The sequence below is a fragment of the Mustelus asterias genome, chromosome 7 (assembly GCF_964213995.1).
Source record: "Mustelus asterias chromosome 7, sMusAst1.hap1.1, whole genome shotgun sequence".
Lineage (NCBI taxonomy): Eukaryota > Metazoa > Chordata > Chondrichthyes > Carcharhiniformes > Triakidae > Mustelus > Mustelus asterias.
The window spans coordinates 63,509,611-63,531,043 of record NC_135807.1 but is presented as its reverse complement, the minus strand read 5'-3'; the positions used below and the strand labels follow the sequence as shown (position 1 = coordinate 63,531,043).

Sequence of the window (21,433 nt, the reverse complement as noted above, 5' to 3'; positions counted from 1 at the left end):
GCTAATGATCTGGGGATCTGGGTTCGAATCCCACCATGGCAGGTGGTGGAATTTGAATTCAGTAAAACATATCTGAAATTAAGAATCTATTGATGACTATGAAACCATTGTCGATTGTCAGAAAAACCCATCTGGTTCACTAATGTCCTTTTGGGAAGGTAATCTGCCGTCCTTACTTGTCTGGTTTACATGTGACTCCAGAGCCACAGCAATGTGGTTGACTCTCAACTGCCCTCAGGCAACTAGGAATGGCCAGAGATGCCCATGTCCCACGAATGAATATAAAAAAAGGTGACAGAAATTAAAGATTAAAGGAAAGCTTGGGCTGTTTGGCTGAAAGAAGATACAAGGTGTTCACACTTGGAAACAATGTCAGCAGCATCTGTGTCTCCAAATTCCCAGTAAGGTGTTGAGAATGTTTGGTGTAAACACATATGCTTTAAACTGTCTGTTTACTTCCAAATTAAAAGAGAGTTGGGGTCTCAAGGATAGCTGATCAGCATTTCTACCTGGATAGAAGACTTTGAGGGAGGAAGGGTTTCCAAGATATCCCTGGAGCTCTTAGACACAGGCAATCTGCTACGATCCAGGAGAGAGAGAGCAGCAAGAAACTGAAAGTCACCAAGGCTCACTGCACAGGAATGCAAGTGAAAGCTTGCATTTGCGAAAAGACCAAAGGTCAGATTGAAAGACCTAAGGTCAGATTTTTCAGGAGTTTCACAAGAACACAAGAATTAGGAGCAGATATAGGCCTTTCAGCCCCTCAAGCCTTCTTCACTATTCAATAAGATCTTGACTGATGAGCAGGGGAGAAGAGGCTTCAGAAGCCCTCCACAATCCCACCGAGTGGGAAGAACCATGGAAATAGAACAAAAGGCCAGAAAACCTCTTGAAAAGTAAATTAGAAAATTTTAGGGGCTTAATGATGGCATTGGAGGCAAGTTAACATTGAAGGAGGTTAGTTAGGGAGGGAGGGCCAAGGTAGGGGGAAGATGCCATGAAATGGCCAAATGTTTGGGCAGACTGCAGTTTTGATGCAACTTCTCTCATAGATTCAAACTTCTTTCATTTGGGTGAACAACAGAAGTACTGATCAGGTGGTCACAGATAATGGAATTTATAATCCCAAGAGGCAGGTAGAAACCAGTCAACTGCAAACCACACGGCAAGAGACAGCAGCAACAAGCAACAAATTGCTAGCCTGTTCCTTTATAAGTTCAACAGAAACTTGGCCTCCTTGTAAGAAGGCCACAAGTAACTAACTTTGCGGCAACACACTCAGCGGTAGATTATGGACAGTAAGAGAAGGGGATTGGGCTTTCCATTCTCTCTCATCCCTGTCCATAACAAACGGTTACAAGGATCATTTTATGGAGATAAATGAATAGTCCATCAAACTTGATAGTTCCAATCTTGCTAGAATGAAGAAATTGTAGTTTGTAGAAATCAACCAGTCAAGGTGAACTTTAAATTGTATAACTTAATTAATGCTACATCTCTATCAACAGCACAAAATTTAAGACTATTTCAACATATTGTCCAAAATTCTAACAATGGATTATCAATTGTGTTCAGTGATTCCAGTGTTTATTGATGTGCCACGGGATATCACCACAGAAGTTGGCCAAGATGTAGAGATATCCTGCAGTGCTCAAGGAGAACCACATCCTAAAATCACCTGGACCAAGGTAAGGAGCAAAAAATAGTGAGATGTAAATACTTTCTGACCATAGGAAAATTGGATTTTTTTCCTGAATTTTAAACACAAGGAATATCTCTGGTGGTATTAAAACACCATAACCATCAAGTTCATCCATGGTGTAAATCAAGTGATATTGGATCAACTGTCTCTTCCAAGGCCAGAATCTGTCCAAAAATGCACAGAGTGTTGGCTCAGGTGAAAAAACCAGTGTGAAGCTTGCAGGCTGCACAGCCGGCTTTTCTCAGTGTATTGAACACTATTCCATGCAATTTCACAGGGAAACAAAATTCACACAGTTAGCTGGAGGGGTGGGGCCTAAGAAAAAACCCTAACCCTAATGCACCGATCTCCAATTGAAATAAAAGGTAGCCTCCCACCCACGCACACTGAAACCTGCCATGGTCACAGTGGGGGAGTGGGGAACCATCCCACCCCCCAGACACACAAGGCCAACCGCCCACCTGCCCTCCATGCCCCATGGATAAGGAGAACCTCACAATGAAGCTCCACCGAGGGCTATAGCTACCTGTGCGCTTTCAGCATGGTCATCTCAACTCATTTCTGTTTTTGAAAACCAGCAGTGATTCATGCCTGCATGGCATCATGCGGGCTGGATGGGAAGATACATAGAGGCCGGACGTTGTATCGTGACAGCCGCAAATGAGATGATAATGCATGCAAATCGGGCTTGTGGCCTTCCTGGGTGTGATCGGGGGCGGGGGGAATGGGAAGATCGCAAACCAAAATCTTGCCACCGAGATTCGTGTTTTCGGCATCTCGTGAGATTTATTGGCCATTATGGGAATTGTACTGTAGACAACACGGCCGCTAAATCGTGGCCCAGGACTTTGAATACTATTTTTGAACAAATCTCGTAGAAATATGAACAAGTGGCCCAAGTTAACTTCCCCTGTAATTTTCAATTCTCTCTCCCTTGTCAGGATGCAGCTTGACTGTATTCAATATTTTCCTGAGTGTTATGGATTAAAGTGCAAATTTGTCATATTGTCACATTGTGAATCATAAGAAGTAACAAACATACTAACCATGTTACTTTTAATTAACAAAATGTTTTTCCACAACACAACGTGAAGGCCATGGGGGCGAACTTACCAGAATTTGGCAGGGTCTCAGTTCTGGCAGGACAAAATGGAGTGAATCGCGTCGACGGCTTAGGGGTAATTTCTGACCGAATCTTGAGCCTCACTGATAAAAGTTTTTATGGCCACGAGAATAACACTGTCCCCGTGGCAGCCTCCCTCTGATTCGCCCACCACTCCTGAACTCAATCGTGCCAAGCATTTGGGGAGATGCATATAAACGGCTCCCCAGTGCTTGTTCCGCAGTGACAGCAGGGAATGGCAGCCCAGAAAACTGCACCGCGATTCTCAGAGGAAGCCCTGAGCAGACGTCTTGATGGAACGGGGCAGAAGCGGAATACACTCTACCCCCAATCCAGGAGAGGGCCTCCCACAAAGATCACCACCCCCGCCTGGGATGCAATGGCAGCCCTGGTGAGTACAAGCTCACTGCAGAAAAGCACAGGGCAGCAGTGGCACAGGAACCACATCTTCAACATTCCAATCGCCTGCTCCACCAACACGTGCATTGAAGCATGAGCCTCATTTTATCTATTCTCTGCTGGTATTTGTGACCGCTGCTGGTGTTTGTGGTGTCATTGGCCACCTCCTAAGTGGGTACCCCATGTCCCCAAGGAGCCGTCCCTCATGCTGCTGATCTCCCTCAAAGACAGCTGGGATTTGCGAGCGGCCCAAGATGTAACTGTCATGTACACTTCCCGGGAAACAGGCACACACTTGCATGAAGCACATTGTGTGGTCACAGATGAGTTGAATGTTGAGGGGGTGGAATCCATTGCAGTTCCTGAATGGTGCCATTCAGAGTGAGTAACGTGGGTGCCGTCTATCAGACCTTGTACTTGGGGCATCCCTGCTGCTGGGCAAAGCCCAGGCGTCCTGGCTCACCTGGTCCCAGTCAAAATTGATCAGCATTTCAGCCCTGGCATAAAAGGCAAATGTCACCTCCCTAATACATTTGTGAGTGGCAGACTAGGAAATGCCACAGATCTGTTGCCCTGGAACGAACCGCTAACATAAAAGTTCAGAGCAGCTATAACTTTAAGGGCCACAGGCATTGAGTGTCCTCAAGTTCCATGAGGTGTTAGCTTGTGCAGTATGTGGCAGACGTGGCCCACTTTCCTGGACAGTTGTAATCTTCTCCAGCAAAGATAACTGAATGTAGGAGCATTGACGTCGGAAGATTCTTGGTCAGTACTGTCTCCGACGATGCTCCTCTGTGCTCTGGCTCCCTGAACAGCTGCGGGCTGCTGATCCTGGCCACACGCAGCAGCATCTCATTGTCTCTGCTGCTGGTCAATTCCAATCAGTAGAAAGGCCAACTCAACAGACTCCATGCACTGAAATCATGCACTGAAAGAGTAAGAACACCACCGTGAGTGCTGAGAGGTTGTCACAGAGCTCTGACCCTCATCACTCCATTCATCTGTGACTTCTACCCCAGTGCTTCCCATTACCTGTGTGAATGTCTGTTCTCCTGCACACCGTCCCTGACACTAAAGCCACATCCCCACATAGCTTCCTCTGTACTCCAGCAGGATGAATAGCGTTGACCCTCTATTGTCTCATGGCATCTGACCCGCACATTCCCCCCTCCCTCCTGCCCCCCCACCCACCAAAGGACAGAAGTCCTGACCTTGCCAGACATGATATTGAACAAGGTGAGTGTTGTCAGCTATCACCATCATACCTTGCCTGGGGATTCTCCACGTTGTGAGCTGTGTACTGATAAGGCTTGAATTGGAAGACAAATCTACATCCATGGGGCTTGGTGTTCCAAAGGGTTAACCTTTTTCCCCAGACTGTGCAATTCGATCTAGCTCTGGATATTAAAGTGGCATGCTGGACTCCTCAAATCGTCAGTTAGTCTCTCTGGCAACAGCATTCATCTTGATGAGACACAACTGAATCCTGAGAGTTATAGAATTAGCTTTTGAAGCAATTCCCTGGAGGCAGCCTCGTTCTCTGGCCTCTTCAATGCTGTGGAGTTAAGCAGCCTTGCATGCGAGCAATCAATGCGCTCCCAATGCTGTACCTCATAGTCGGAGTTCCCAAAAAAGTGGAGTTAACCTTCCTGTCCAGTAATCCCCTGTGACCTCACCACCATTGATAGAGTGAGGATTCTAGGTTTCACTGCATCCGCCCTCCCCCAGATGAGAGGGCCTTTACGCCTCATGAAGGTTGCTCCCCATTGCCGATACCCATATACTGCCCTTGCAGCCTGGCCTCTCACAAGCAGGACGCAGGACCTCATAGTCGCACCCAGTACTGCCTCTCTCTTGTGGCTGCCTCCCAGCCAGTTTTCAGCTCCAAACAGGAAGGACACCCACTTAAACCTACTGTTTAGGCACAAATCCAGCATGGAGGAACTGGGAGGCGGTCTCCCTCTCCACCCTCACCACCACCACCCCCCCCCCCCCCCCCCCCCCACCCCCCGGTCCCAAGTTGCACTTTCATGGATCCACAGCTTTCTCCCTGGTGCCCCTTGCATTTTGGACTGCCCAGGAAATAATGGTCGCCTGAGTGCTCACCTCCGATATGTCCCCTGGTGATGGCATCAGATTCACGCTTATGTAGAGCTGTTGTAAATGGCGCTGGCATCTCGTGAATATTAGGTTAGTGCTCAATATCCAGCGTGAGTGCTCTCTAATATGTTAATGCATTCAAATTAAGTTCATGCTCTTCCCCGGCATGTTCCACATTACTCCGCTGGCAAGGTTCATTCAAAATTGGAAAACAGGATCTCGCCGGCTTTTCCAAACTCTATGCATTTTGAGCCCATTCCGCCATTGCGGCAGACGGTGAACGGGGGCTCAAGATTCCGCCCTACATCTTTGCAAACATCTAAAATAAGATTTTTCTGGTGAACACTTTGAAGAACTCACATGCCCTTCACCATCTTTGATTCTTCAAACATTCTCATTGAAAATTCCATACACAATCACAGTTACATTTTAAGAAATGTTATCTATCTTGCTTTAGAATTTGTGGCTTTTGAATTTAAGTCATTTTCATTGGTAATATATAATTCCCATAACTTTGAGAGCATCTTGGAGAGTGGCATAGTACGGTAGCACAGTGGTTAGCACTGTTGCCTCACTGCACCAGGACCCGGGTTCAATTCCGGCCTTGGGTGACTGTCTGTGTAGAGTTTGCACATTCTCCCCGTGTCTGCGTGGGTTTCCTCTGGGTGTTCCAGTTTCCTCCCACAGTCCAAAGATGTGCAGGTTAGGTGGATTAGCCATGGTAAAATCGCCCCTTAGTGTCCCAAAATGTGTAGGTTAGATGGATTAGCCATAGTAAATGTGTGAGTTAAGGGGATAGGGTGGAAGAGAGGGCCCGGATAAATTTATGCAGATTTGATGGGCCGAATGGTCTCCTTCCGCACTGTAGAGATCCAATGATTTACTAACTTTGGTAGTTAACTAAGCTCAGTCGTGTGCTGTCAGAATAAGAAACAGAATTTCCTGTATTTTGTGCCTAGGAATAAGTGTTCCCTAAGATGCATTCCACAGGAAAATCAGTCCCATATGATCTCAAATCAAGCGTGCATCTATCATCCTCCAGATTTCACAGTTCAAAGTGTCAAAAGTATTCATAAAGAGAAAGGCATGCTATTCTGTTCTTATCTTAAACCAGAAATTTACAAGTGCTTGGCAGTTTGTATGCTTCTCTCCGCAAAGATCGATTAAACTCTGATTGCGTTCAGGTCTTGCCCCGCAGCAAGTACCTTAAAATGACAGGCTAGTTTAAAAAGTAATAACAACCTTTTTCAGAGTTAGGTTGCTTGGAACAATGCCAAGAGAGATCTGCTAGTATTGTTCCCGATGGTGGGGGTGTCCAGAATCAGGGTTCACAGTCTTAGGACGGAGATGAGGAGACATTTCTTCACCCAAAGAGTGGTGAGCCTGTGGAATTCATTACCACAGTAACTGGTTGATACCAAAACACTGAATGTATTCAAGAGGGGGCTAGATATAGCACTTGAGGCGAATACGATCAAAGGTTATGGGGAGAAAGCAGGATTGGGCTACTGAGTTGGACAATCAGCCATGATCGTGATGGATGGCAGAGCAGGCTCAAAGGGCCGAATGGCCTCCTGCTCCTATCTTCTACATTTCTATGTGAAAGAGAACCATGAGAATGGACTGGGTTTCCATTTTGGCAGTTTCCCTGTAAGATATGGTCAGGTTGGGACATATTTTTGCCAATGTGCTCTTTCCATATCACAGGAGTTTTCCTGGGTCTCTGATGAATATCTATGCCAGATGGCATCTTCATCACCAAGAAGGAGCAAGCTGCTGCAAAATTCTGGAGTGCTGCAGTGGGACACCCATTACGAGTTAGCCACAATTAAAGGACCAGATGGTTTTAAGATTTAACATAATCTTATTGAACCATATAAAATCCTGAGAGGGCTTGGATACCAGAGGATGTTTCCATTTATCGGGGAGGCTAGAACTAGGGTACACAGTGCAACAACAAGATGGAGATCCTTTTAAGATGGAGATGATGAGAATTCTTTCCTCTCAGAGGTTCATTAGTTTGTGGAGTTCTCTGCCACAGGAAACAGTGGAGCTAGGTTTTTGAATTTATTCAAGGCTAGATTAGATTTTTGATAGACAAGGGAGTGCTGAAATGCAGAGTTGAGACCATAGCCATTTCAGCCATGATCTTCCAAATGGTGGAGCAGGCTCAAGACACCAAATGGCCTACTCCTGCTTCTAATATTTCAGAAGTGTTTTCCTTGAGCCAAAGTCCACACCGGAAAACTAAAGTGCCTCAAGCTAAACAGAGGAGCTAAGCGGAGGGTCATCCTGACTCGAAACATTGGCCCTATTCTCTCTCCACAGATGCTGTCAGGCCTGCTCAGATTTTCCAGCATTTTCTGTTTTTGTTTGAGCCCATTGTAAAGCTGTTTCCTCTAACGTTCTTGGAGAAAGTTTACCACTGCTGCAGCAGAGTGCACTACCACCACTTTCTTGGTGGTCAGTGGAGTTGGTGATGGCTGTGGCACAAAGGGAAATTGTGTGTGAGTTTTGCCTTTCAATGTCCTTTACATGTAATGAAGCATTCTGGGTTCAGGTGGCCTACAATCCACAGGAGTGGAGGAAAGGGACATTATGTTAATGTATATAAATGTGGGTAGATGCTGGTAGGCCTGTCACTTTGACTTTCCTCTGCTGTAGCTATAATGGTAGAATGGAGAAAGACCCAGCCTAATATTTGCCATCATATAGGAACTCCGTGGAAGAGTATCTTTCCATGCTTTCTCTTTCTCTTAAAATGGGGCCTACAAAGGTCTATTTGTTTCTGCTTTAGAAATAAACGGCTATAAATATTCTGTTCCTTGTTTGTTTCCACAAGCTTGTAAACTTGTTGCCAGCAGCTATCACTGAAGAAGGTTTTTTTTTTCTTTTATGAAACTTAATTTTGTGGAGGAAAAATTGGTCGTCTGCTTGGAAGAAACGTCTAATGGAAATATAAAATTTCTTTCAGAAATAGCGTTTCCAAGTACCTTCAAATAAATATGTTTGTTGAACAGGATGGAGTTCAAATTACAGAGAGTGGGAAGTTCCGTGTTAATGCAGAAGGAACACTTGCTATCAGGGATATTGGGCAAGCAGATGAAGGAAGATATGAGTGTGCTGCACGCAACATGATTGGCCAAGCAACAACAAATATGCTGCTAAGAGTGACTGGTGAGTGATTTATTTTTCAACCGTGCATTTATTTTCCCCATTGCTTTAATGGTGTTGATTATAATCATGCCATAGGAATCTTTTCTGAATAACCACAATCATATGTAAGTATTTCCTATGGACTTCTGTTGATTATTTATCTATGCAATGAGGTTTTCAGTTTCTGCATGGGGTACAGATCTTTTGGAAGTTTATTTTTGATTGTCTTTCTTCTGCCTCCCCCCCTTCCCCCACACACAAATATAGTTACAGTCCTATAGTTACTGCAACCTGAGCAGATTGTTTTCTGAGTACTGATGAAAAAATACATTTTTCAAAGCTTTCCATCTTGCACTTATTAGGATAATCACAAGAATACCAACATCAGGGGAAACAACAACTTATACTATCTGAAAAAAGAGTGTTGATTAGTTGGCAAGTGGACACTGATTGGTTGCCATGGAAAATGCACCAGCTAATGTGACTGATAGTCAACTACCAAACAATGTTAACAATTTAAACCAGGCAGCTTGACTTCACTTCGCATACAGTATAAAGTTGTTGTTTGCCTTGACATTGGTATTCTTGTGATTATCCTGATGAGTGCAAGGTGAAAAGCTTCAGCAAAATGTTTTTTTTTTTCAAAAAGTACTACCAAATGACTATTACAGGACTGTTAATGCTTTGTCAATTGTGGAGATAACAGGACCTTCTATCTGGCTTTCCTTTTACTAATATAAGCTATAATATTAGGTAAATGGTCAGTGTAAGTGAAATTATAGTCCTGTTGCCTCACAATGCCAGGGACCTGGGTTCGATTTCAGCCAGTCTGTGTGGAGTTTGCATATTCCCGCTATGCCTGTGTGGGTTTCCTTCGGGTTCTCCAATTTCCACTGTCCAAAGAAATGCAGGTTAAGAACTAGACTAGAACTCGAGGGCAAACCTCAAGGTGAAGGGACGCTTCTTTAAAACAGAGATGAGGAAGAATTTCATCAGCCAGAGGGTGGTGGATCTGTATAACTCATTGCCACAGAGGGCTGTGGAGGCCAGGTCATTGAGTATTTTTAAGACCGAGATAGATAGGTTCTTAATCAATAGGGCAATCAAGGGTTATGGGGAGAAGGCAGGAGAATGGGGATGAGAATCATATTAGCCATGATTGAATGCCGGAGCAGACTCGATGGGCCGAATGGCCTAACTCTGCTTCTATATCTTATGGTCTAAGTGGATTGCCAATGCAAGATTGTCCCTTAGTGTCCCAAAATATGTAGATTAGAGGGATTAGTGGGGTAATTTGTGAATTTACAAAGATAGGGCGGGTGGGGGGGGAGAGAATGTGGGGCTGAATGTGGGGCTGGGTAAGATGCTCTGCCAGAGAGATGGTGTTGACTTGATGGTCCAAATGGCTTCCTTCTGCACTATAGGGATTCTATGATTCTTAAAATGCACTTCTTTGTTTGATTCTCAAGTGTTGCTGCCTTACGAGCTTCCAGGATAGGGGTAAAGAGCAAGCAATGTGGATTTATCTTGATCACCTATGCGCAGTTTTACCATCAGGTGTATGTGCCTCTTCCACACACAATAAATTTCTGAGCCATTTTGTATGAATATATGACCCTTTTCAACTTGATGTTTCTTCCTCACAGTTCCAGAGAGGGGTCGGACTGGTGACAACTTTGTGGAGTCTTCCATTCGCGAAGCGATTCATAGTGTTGACAGTGCAATTAATTCCACACGCAGGAAATTATTTAACAAGTAAGCTATTTTCTTTTTGCCAATTTTCTCCCCACTCTCGCCCCTTTTTATTTCTTGACGTGGTGATTTCTTGTTGGATATGATTCCATGTTTCATGGGTACTTGCTCTGTGATGGTGGTGATGAACAGCAGGCTTTTTGCCAGGGCAGGCATCACAAGTGAACATGATCCCATCTAATTTAGTCAGCTCGCTTTGGAGACTCATAGAGCCCGATTTTACCATCGCGTGTACCCGTTTTTGGGCATGAAAACTTGGTAAAGTCGGGCGTGAGGCGAGTAGCGTGATCCGTGCCTCTCTCCGCGCCGGTTCCCCCTTTACCAAGGTCTGAAAATGGCCGCGATCGGGACTGTGCCCGAAACGGACGGCCATTTAAACGCTTTTGCATGCATTTAAATTGACTTAATGGGTACAACTTTACCGGCACTCACCCCTTTTCCACCGTGTTCGCCCATCGAGAATCGGCGCAAAACAGACATGCTCTACAAAAGCCCGATTCGGGTGCTCCAGTTCGTGAGGATGTAAGTGCCGAGTGTCCGATGGGTCTCTGCTTGAGATCGGTGGGGGGAGTGGGGAAAGGTGGGTCTGACGGCTCCCTGCTTAAGATCGGGGTGGGGGGGGGGAGCGGGGAAGGGGGGGTCTGCTGCCATCCGCCTGAGATCAGTAAGGTGGAAAGGTGGGTCCACTGCCATTCTACCTGAGATCAGTGAGGTGGAAGGGGGGTCCGCTACCATTCTGTCTGAGATCAGTGAGGGGGAAGGGTGTGTCCGTTGCACTCTGCCTGAGATGGGGGCAAGGGGGGAGGGGCCCGCGATCGGTCTGGGTGGCGGAGGGGGTGGGGGATAGAGGGAGTCAGTAGTGTTGTGGGGGTGGGGCAATGTCTGTGGGGGCCAGGGGAAGGCATTATCCAGCCCGGGAGGGATGTGGCAAGGGAACCACATTCTATCTTTTTTTTTTCTGCGCATGCGCAGTTGGAGGCGCTGATCGGAGCTGCAGGATTTTGGGTGCATTAAGCCCCGCTCATAGGCTTCTGCAGCATGATTTGAAATTGCTGATATTTTTTCAGGCAGTGTATGGGAGCGCCTCAGAACGGGTCTAAAAGTCGGATCTGAAACACTCCCAGTTTCAAGTCTGCCCAGTACTTAGAATCAAAATGGTAAAATAGGGCCCATAGATTCATCAGTTCTGCACACTTGGATAATGATAACTAAGCATGAACACAAATTCTAAATATTAGTCCTTCTTTAGAAGAGGGAATGTTGTAAAATGCCTTTAAGGGATAGCAGCATGACATCGCTATATGGAAAACGTGTCATATGATCCTGTCTTAGTTTCACTTTTGCATTGAACAGAGCACATACGCACAGTTCTGATGCCTTTAAGATTTATATCTATGTATAATGATTCTCATGTGCCTAGTCTGAATATAAGAACCCACAAAGTGCTTCCCCAATCCATTATATGTGATTAATGCCTTGTGTCTTGTACAGTAAATAAGTCCAAGATATTATATAATAATAATATGACTTGGAGCAGTTCCTTAAAGATGAAAGAAAGCTAGAGATGCAGAGAGAAATTGGGTTGGAATTTCAGAGCTTAGGGCCTAAGTAACTGAGGACATAGCTGTCCTTGTTAGAGTAGTTAAAATTAGGGATGTGCAAGAGGCCAGAAATGGAAGAGCACAGAAAACTTGGAGGATTGTAGGGCTGGAGAAAATTAGAGATTGGGAGGAGCCATACCAAGGAGGGATCTGAAAATGAGGATGAGATTTTCAAAACCCATGCAATTGAAGGTTCTACTGGTCTGCATTTTTCTTGGAGGGTTAACTGCAAGCTCATTGATTAACTGGTTTGATCTCAAAGGTGTGACTGAAGTTAGTTCCACAGTGGACAAGGAATAAAGGGAAAGCATGATGAGCTTTTTTCAATTTATTCATGGGATGTCGGTATCGCTGGCAAGACCAACATTTATTGTCCATCCCTAATTGCCTTTGAGTAGGTGGTGGTGACCTGTCTTCTTGAACTGCTGCTGCCCACGGAGTGAAGGTACAACCACAGGGCAGTTAGGGATTTCCAAGACTTTGATCCAGCAACAGAGAAGGAAAGATGATGGGTGGGATTCTCTGGTCACGCTCACCCCAAAACCAGAGAATCCCACCCGAGCTCAATGGAACTTCACATGGTCTGCCCCTGGGAAAATTCCTGGCATTATTTTTCCAAGTCAGGGTGATGTATGACTTGGTGTAGAACTTGAAGTGGAGTGGTGTCCCCATGTTCTTGCTGCCCTTATTCGTCTAGGTAAGTGGCTGTGGGTTTGGAAGGCACCTTTACTGCTGCTCCAGTTGCATTCAAACTATGTTACACTGATTTTTATCCATGTTATGTTTCGGGTGTTTGCTGATGGGACTGGCAGATAATTTGAGTGTAACTTGACATCAGCAGAATGGGCACGGGAGTGCGTGTCCTTTTGAGTCCAACTTTGGGATGTGACTGTGCAGGAATTTCCAGACCTGCATCTTTAAACAATCAGCTAGCGATCTGTTTATAATGAGGTGAGATGAATGTTACATGGTTGACTATCATGAGGCAATCTGCCAAAGAGCCAAGCTGACAAAACTTGTAGAACTATAGCGCAGAGATTAGCCTCTCTTCAATCATGTGTGCACTTTTCAGGACTGCCAACTGTTACATTTGATGTCCATCAGATATAATTGTAGCGAGGATCTCAAAAGGTAAATAAGTAATGCTATATACCCTTGATTATCTCCACTTCCACTCAATGCATTACAGTTTACGTTTGGGAATTTTCTGAAGAGACAGGAGATCAGCAGATTGTGCTGTAATGATCAGCCAAAGAGAGTGGCTCAGTTATCAATGATTCTGGAGCACACAGAGGATCCTTTTGCATATTATCCTCCTTACATTATGCTTTTTTCACATGTTTTATTGAGTTATTTTTGAACTGAGATGCGATTTGCTAAGAGATCACACAGGTCCTCTAGTGCATCAGAATGGCTTATCGCTTGCGTTCCTTTCCTTTGTGGTGTATCACAGCTGCTCAGTTTCAGTGAAACATTGATTAACTGACGATTTCTGTTATTCACTGCGGCATTCAGCTAGTCATCCAGGTACCATCATTCTGCTCTTCTAAATCTAGGCCATGATTTTGCCTCCCTGAGTTTTCAGGAGGTGAATTTTGGCTTCAGTTTAATATTTACCTGCTGCAGCCAAAAACAATCCTGGGGTTTGTGTCCAAGTTGCTTGTCCCAACTGGAAAACTACCCACCTCTCAGCCCAGACATCGATTAGAATACTAAAACACCTGAGCCCCAGAGCAAACATTGCTTGATTGACAGCTGGCCATTGAGTCTCTTGATTCACTTCCACTGTTTAATCAGATCATGGCTAATCCGTACCTGAACTTCACTTATACGCCATTAATCCATATTACCTACCTTAAACAACAATTACATCATGGGACCCTGATTTTCTTGTATTTATCAGGCACGTGCCTACTTTCAATAGGTTGGCAAGTTAATTTTTGAGATTTTAGTGGCTTGAGCAGGTTGGGTTAAAATTGGGTTCCTAATTAACAACACACTGTGAACTATAAAAAAGTAATTTAAAAAAAAAATGCAAAGGAAATATTTGCAAAAGAAAGGAAGAAAAATGTGCATATCCCATCTATGAAAAGGCCCAAATTTAAGAGCCAGGTGACCCAGGAGAGCTGTAGTTATAGCTTTGATGTCTGAATTGTGAAGTGAATCTTGTTATCACATTGCTGCTGGATTGCAATTGATTTCGGGTAAATAGATCAAGAATGCCCTTTATTTAAAATGTGAAAAAATGCATATCTAAATGAGTTGCCTGGTCTAAATCTTATGAACAATTAAAAAGTTCTGTTTGCATTACATTGGAATTCTGCTTGACTTGTACATTTTTTTTCTAGAAGCCCACTTAGTCCAAATGACTTGCTGGCTTTGTTTCGTTATCCACGTGACCCCTTTACTGTGGAGACAGCAAGAGCAGGAGAGATCTTTGAGCGAACATTGCAACTGATACAGAACCATGTCAAGCAAGGCTTAACCGTGGACTTCAATGACATAGGTATGGCCCCAAGTCAAAAGAGAAACTTAGGCACAGATTTGGTGGTCTGCAGCGAAGCAATGTTATTCACTGCTGACTTCGAGGAAAGTTGCCCACAATGATACCTGTGGCGCGGAGTTCCATTTTCCTGATGGCGGTTTAAATTTGACTCTAATTCAAGAGGTGTTCAGACATTCAACAATATTCATGATAGAATCATAGAATGCAGTGCAGTGCAGAAGGAGGCCATTCAGCCCATCCAGCCTGCACCGACAACAATCCCACCCAGCCCCTAATCCCCTACTAATCCCCCGACGTCCCCCTAATGCAATTTATCAAGGCCAATCAACCTAACCCGCACATTTTCTTTTGGCCTGTGGGAGGAAACCGGAGCACCAGGGGAAACCCACACAGACACAGGGAGAATGTGCAAACTCCACACAGAGAGTGACCCAAGCCAGGAATCAAACCCAGGTCCCTGGCTCTGTGAGGCAGCATGTTAACCACTGTGCTACCGCATTGCCCCTTGAACATGCCGTTCATGTCGGACAGCAGCTAATCAGATTGAAGTTTTCTCACAGACAACAAACCAGGAAATTAAAGGCACTGACTCCCTTTACTTTCAAATTAAAATGTAAAATAGCAAAATGAATGATTAAGATTGGTTTAAGATAGAAGTGAAAATAAGGATAGACAAGCTTTAAAAATATTATTTTTGAGAAATATGTTGAATTTGAATCAATAGACAAATTTGAGTTTTTACAAATATAAAATTAATTTTCCTGGGCCAGTTACAGTATTTAACAGTAAAGTTGTACACAGTTAATAATCCAGTTATGCCTCATTTAAGAAAGTGCAACTTTTTGAAGGATTTTTTATGGCAATATTACCAGTTTAAGTCTGTAGGTTCTTGGCAGTTCAAAGACTTCCCATTGTTTGTGGTCTGTGGGGACCTGAAAAGCACATCCTCTGCAGAATCCTCACAGACAGCAACTTCTGTACTTTCACTATATTCTGCGCCAAAAGAATTCTCAATTTTAGTGCAGTATGGCAGCAACAGTATTGCCATCATTAACATCACAAAAACCAAGCCAAAATAGCGATAGATCACCAAACATAGACAAAATGTCCAAAAGGGTAAAAAACAGTACCTGTGAGGATTATTTTACGTTTACAATAATTATGTTTTTATCCTTTTGTGGCGTGTGGCATTTCTGGCAGGGCTAGCATTTGTTTCCCACCCTAAAACAACTTTTAGGGTGGGATTTCCCTGCCCTTCCCGCCAGTGGGATCCTCTGGTTCCCCCAGAGGTGACCCCCCTGTGGAGGGTTCCCTGGCAGCTGGACAAGCAAGCCATGCAAAATGCCATAGAGATTGGCGGGCCTGGAAGATTCCACTGGCAACCAATGGCAAGCCGCCTCCGCCATCGGAAAACATGGTGCAGGGGTCGCAGAAAATCCCTCCTGAATTTTTATTGGTCATGAATGTTTGACCCTCCTTTGAAGTTATGTTAGAAATTATATTCTGCAAATAACATACAGATGTATTGAAGTGAAAGCTGAACTTACTTCATGATTACTGGATAGGTAGAGATGAAGACCAACCCATCATAAGTCATCCATTAAAAAAAACCTACAATCCCTAATCAGAGCAGTTCTGTTTCTTAAATTATCTAAATGATCTTCTGAAAATCCCATTACACATGTTTATCACTTGCTAGGTGTCATTTTAACTCTTATCACTGGGTGAAAAATGATAACAAATCAGCAACTTATTCTAAACCTCACACAAATATTTTTGCAGCAATAAAAAATAAAATTACACTTTTTGAATGAAGAACATCCTAAATTTGATGTTCATTAGTTTGAATCTGCATCATCTACCGTACCGTCATAATTTCATTGGATGTTGTGTCCCACATTTACTGTCCTTGTCTTCTCTATCCCTAGTGTGAGTGTGAGTGTGTGTGTGTTCCCAGTAATCATTGTTTTTTTTCTACTGAGATAGACTTAAACTTGGCATATGCACTTTATCCCAGGTGTTTCTCCTAGTTTCCTTCTGGAATCCTCGTTAGGCATATTCTTTCTGTAACCAGTCTCTACCCAGTCATTGCTGGTCTCAATTTACTATAATTTAGTACTCACCTTCATAGCTTTTTTTTAGCAGTGTACATGACATATTAGCTTGGCTCAATTAGTAGTTCAGGCTGAACTTTAAAAAAAGCTTATGGGACTGTTCAAAGAAGAGCAAGGAGTTTTTTAGTGGAACAATCAATATTCCTTTGCCACAAAACAGATGATTTGGTCATTTAGCTCATTACCATTTGTGGAATCTTTCTATCTATAAGTTGGCTGCAGTATTTGATGTACAAATTCATTTCAAATGCAAGTTGTGTAAGCTGCTCTGAAACATAATAAGGTGCTATATAATTTCAAGTTTTCATTTACTTATTAATAGATTTGTAACCTTGTATCATAATTAGATAACTTACAGCAGTGGAGTATTAAACTTCAGCAGGGTAGCATTCCAATATTTTATGTCACAAAATGGAAGGACACAATTTCAAGGGCCTGCGATTCTGAACCATGTGAGTTCTCAAACTTGACTGTTCAGTTGAAGAGAATGACAAGTGGAGAGTAGGCCCCTTCCACAGGAAGGAAAGGGTCTGGTGAGTCAATGGTTGGTTGGTTATGTTATTAGAAACAAAATTTGAAACCAAATCAGAAAGGGGATTTTTTTTCAATTAGTAAAATGGGAAAGTTGCACAATTTTACAATGCGTAGTCTGTGTGGTTAAACTTCAGCTTCAAGGCAATCTCACTGACATTATTTAACCACTTAACCTGAAAACACCATTCAACTGCAAGTTTTGTCTACTTTCTCCTTTCAAATGATACCCGATCGGGGAAGGCAGTTGCTTGATGATATATCATTGCTGGCTCCCAGAAGGAACACTAAGTATCGACTGAAAAAGAAGAAAAAATAAATGGCTGAATTTTTCTGCTTTTTTTTTTAGAAGGTTTGGTTAAAAATGGAATGGGCAGAAGGGATTAGTTTAAATCTGAAATGATTGGTAAGAATTTAATGAGAGAACTACCTGTCAAATCAGCAAGGATAACCTGTAGCAGAGATCCAATTAAACACTTATAAATCATTATACCTTTATTCCTGGGTACATTTCTTATGAGGATGTCCTTATGAATTTTATTTTACTTCCATTATGGCTCTGGCATTTTTATTTAATGCTCATCTGAGCTGCTGTTGGATTCTCATAAGTCCTGTATCTGGGTGTTAAAGTGTAATGAAATAACTGGTGTTTCTTTTGGTTTGTACTCCAAGTTCCCATAGTTTATTTATCTTATGGGTACATTTCTCTCATAGCTTCTTCCAACTTATTTCAGCTTTAAAGCTATCACTATTTTATTTTAAAACATCTGTTGGGAATAAGTGGCTAAAGGCTTCAGCTTGCTGTTGTCACCTCCCATACTCCAAGGACAGGATTATTTGAATGTTGGGAGCAGATGTCCACTCCTGCAGCAATACAATGCACGTGCTTGTCCCAAGAAGGCAGTGAGTGGCTCATTCCAGTATCAGATCAGGCTGAAGAAAAAGAGCCAGGGTTTATCTTTCAGCTCCATTCAGTGTCTGGAGTAACAGCAATTGATCCATCTGTGATCAATTTCTGCTAATCTTTTCCACTTGAAGCCCAATTTTAGGCCCACAATCAGAAGTATGATTCATTTTGGCAAATGCAATATGCCTATCAAAAATATATCTGCCAAAATTCTCAGGGTAGCCTGGGAATACATCTAGGAATTCCTTCAAACTTCCCATCATGTACCAGAGGGTGGGCAGAAGGACTGTTGTCTCCTTTCCACAATGTGCAATTTTTTAGTGGGGGGGGTTGGGTGAGGAGGTGTGGGTGACTAGCGGCTGATGTCCTGACAGATCTAGGTTTTAGCTGCTTTTTTAACTTCTCCCATCCCATACCATAATTACGTTCAACTTATGCAATTTTTATTGCGTAATTTCCAGGCTAAAATATTCAGCCATTCACTTTGCTCTTCTTTTCCAGGTGCTTAGACCTTTAATACATTTCATGAAAGCCAGCAATGAGATGTCACAGAGCTGTGGCTTATGGCTCTGCTGACAGTTGATGCTAGCATCCTGGCATAACTCTGGTGAGTTGAAAGTTTAATTTTCGATTTGCATTTTTGGGTAATGATGTAGGGAGAGAAATAGTTAATGGCAGTAACTAACTGGTACAAGAATGCTTTATGTTTGAACGATAATTACGGCTAAGGTTTACTTTCCCTGCAATTAGCAAATGTTTTCTATGGCCTCATGATTTGGCAAAAGAATTTTCATGACATGTAAACCAACACAATGATTTATTGCAATGTGCCTTTCTGTTGATCATCATGGGTGAATAGTTCTTCAGAAATGCACCACATTATATACTTAATGTGACTCTCGCATTCAGTGATGAAAACCTATTAGGAACACTAATGTTGTTTTTGGATTAATCCAGATATTTATCCGAGCTTGACACAAAGAGAAATTTTTTTCTTTTTGAAAATTGTAAGTTAGCTTGTTCAACATTTTCAGCAAAGTTCTTCAAATCACATATAAAATGATTGAATAATGGCTTATACACTCATCCATTTATCGAAGTTAGCAAATAAAATTCAGCAGGGAGTCTGTTTAGTACTTAATGCCAATTTTGCTTTCTGCTGAATGCAGCAAATAGAGCAAAAGATACCAATTAGTTCTTCATAAGTTAGCAATTTCATCTTACAGTTTGAGTTTTCTCAGCGCCAGGCGACCATTACATTTCAGAAGACAATCCTTATCAGAAACATCTGAGAAAACTCTGGAGATATGTATTAGTAGATGACTAATAAATTATTCGTTATTACAAATACAATTATGCTATTGTTTTACCAGGCACAGATAGGTTGTAATGATTTTTGGGATATGATCTACATCGCAGAATTGGACAGCATTGTCACTATTGAGTTAATGCCAGCATCATGTCTGCAATTCTCCCAACAAAGTGCTGAAAGCTGAAAGGACTAACTGGTGCCAGGAAGTCACGGGCAGGGTGGCATGGATAGAGCTATGTCCCTGACCACTCAGAGACTCCAAAGGCCTCCGAGCCCCACCTGGCGTGGTCAGAACACCTATCCAGAGAAATAAACAGTGGCCGCTAGAAGGTCCTCTTTGAGGACCCCTTGGAGGATAACTCACAATTGTGCCAGCTTTTTCTATGGCTGAAAACAACCTCTAGTACAGACATGCTGTTCCAGCACAAGAGGTTGAAAAAGACCCACTATGAAAAACATTGCAGTCAAACTGTGTATTTGGTCTTTCTAGGAAGGCCTTCAGATCAGAAACACTGTGGTTAAAACCAGTAGCTCACGAGTAGGCACTTCAGATCAAGAGAAGACCTGTTTTAAAAAAAACAGTGGTTAGAGACCATAGCAGTTCAAAAGAGGAAGCACCTCAGGCTTAATGGAGCATAAAATGATTGTGTCAATAATAAAATAATTCATCAAAGCAGTTCAAAGAGGTTAGGCAGCACCTGACGCTCATTCAGGCTAGAAAGGGGTTTCCCCCTAGTGAAACTGACATTCCCTGTCCATCATTCAAAGTTCTTTCTGAGCACCTTAGGCTTATGAGAAAAAGCAAAGGGTATCCCCCGAGTGAAACTGATATCTCCTGTCCATCAAAGTACTTCAAAGAGCTTTGGTAACACCTAAGGCTCCTGAAATCAAGCAAGGGCATCCCTGCCCTAGAATCATAGAAACGAGGAGCAGGAGTAGGCAATTCAGCCTCTCGATCCTGCTCCACCATTTAATACGATCAAAGCTGATCTCAACTTGGCCTCAACTCCACTTTCCTGCCCATTCACTACTGTCCCTCAAACTCTTACTAATTAAATATCTGTCCACCTCTTCGTTAAATTTACACAAAGTCCTGGCATCCACCGTGCTCTGGAGTAGTGAATCCCACAGGCTCACTACCCTTTGTGAGAAGTAATTTCTCCTCATCTCTATTTTAAATCTGCTACCCCTTATCCTAAAACTATGACCTGTTGCTCTAGATTGCTCTACAAGAGGAAACATCCTCTCCATGTCTACTTTGTCAATCCCCCTCATCATCTTTTACACCTCAATTCGATCTCTTCTCGTTGTTCTAAGCTCCAGGGAATATAGGCCTAAACTGCCCAACCTCTCTTGGTAAGTCAAACCCCTCATCTCTGGAATCAATCTGGTGAACCTCCTCTGAATCGTCTCCAGTGCAACTACATCCCTCCTCAAGTACAGGGACCAAAACAATATTCTAAGTGCGGTCTCACTAATGCTTTGTACAGTAGCAGCAACACTTCACTACTTTTATAATAAATGCCAAGGTTCCATTTGCTTTCCTTATTACCTGTTGCGCCTACATACTAGTTTTCTGTGATTCATACACAAGAACACAGACATCCCTCTGCTCCGATGCACTATTAAGTTTTTCTCCATTTGGATAATCATTTGCCTTTGTATTGTCCCAATGGTACAACCCCCATTTTCCCTCGTACTGATACCAGTGCCCCTCAAACTGAAACCCACTTCTCCCACACCAGTCTTTGAACTACACATTCATCTCTCGAATGTTACGTACCTTTTGCCAATTTGCACATGGCTCAGGTAATGATCCAGAAATTATAACATTGGAAGTTCTGTTTTTCAATTTAGTGCCTAACTCCTCAAACGGCCTACACAGAATCTCCATCCTTGTTCTGCCTATGTCATTGAAACCTTCATGGACCATGACCACGAGATTCTCCCCCTCCCACTACAAGTTCCTCTCCAGCCCAGAGCAGATGTCCCAAACACTGGCACCGGGCAGGAAAAACACCTTTGAGAATCTTGATCCTGGTTGGAGTAACAATCCCCACTATGACTATATTTATCTTTTCTCCCCCCCTCTTGAATGGCTTCCTGAACTCTGGTGCCGTGGTCAGTTTGCTCATCCTCCCTACAGTCCTGCTTTTGTCCACACAGGGAGCAAGACTCTCAATCCTGTTGGATAAGGGCAGGGGCTAAGGCTTCTGTAATGCTATCTCTT

At 43.2% G+C, this 21,433-nt stretch overlaps 1 protein-coding gene across 1 annotated transcript in view; it reads left to right on the top strand.

Moving 5' to 3' along the window:
* Positions 1–21,433, top strand: part of LOC144495749 (peroxidasin homolog) — a 420,109-nt gene that overhangs the window by 321,995 nt on the left and 76,681 nt on the right. The window contains exons 13-16 of the mRNA XM_078216142.1: positions 1,576–1,688; positions 8,345–8,501; positions 10,127–10,235; positions 14,182–14,339. Of these exons, the coding sequence (XP_078072268.1) occupies positions 1,576–1,688; positions 8,345–8,501; positions 10,127–10,235; positions 14,182–14,339 (537 nt within the window). The remainder of the gene's footprint in view (positions 1–1,575; positions 1,689–8,344; positions 8,502–10,126; positions 10,236–14,181; positions 14,340–21,433) is intronic.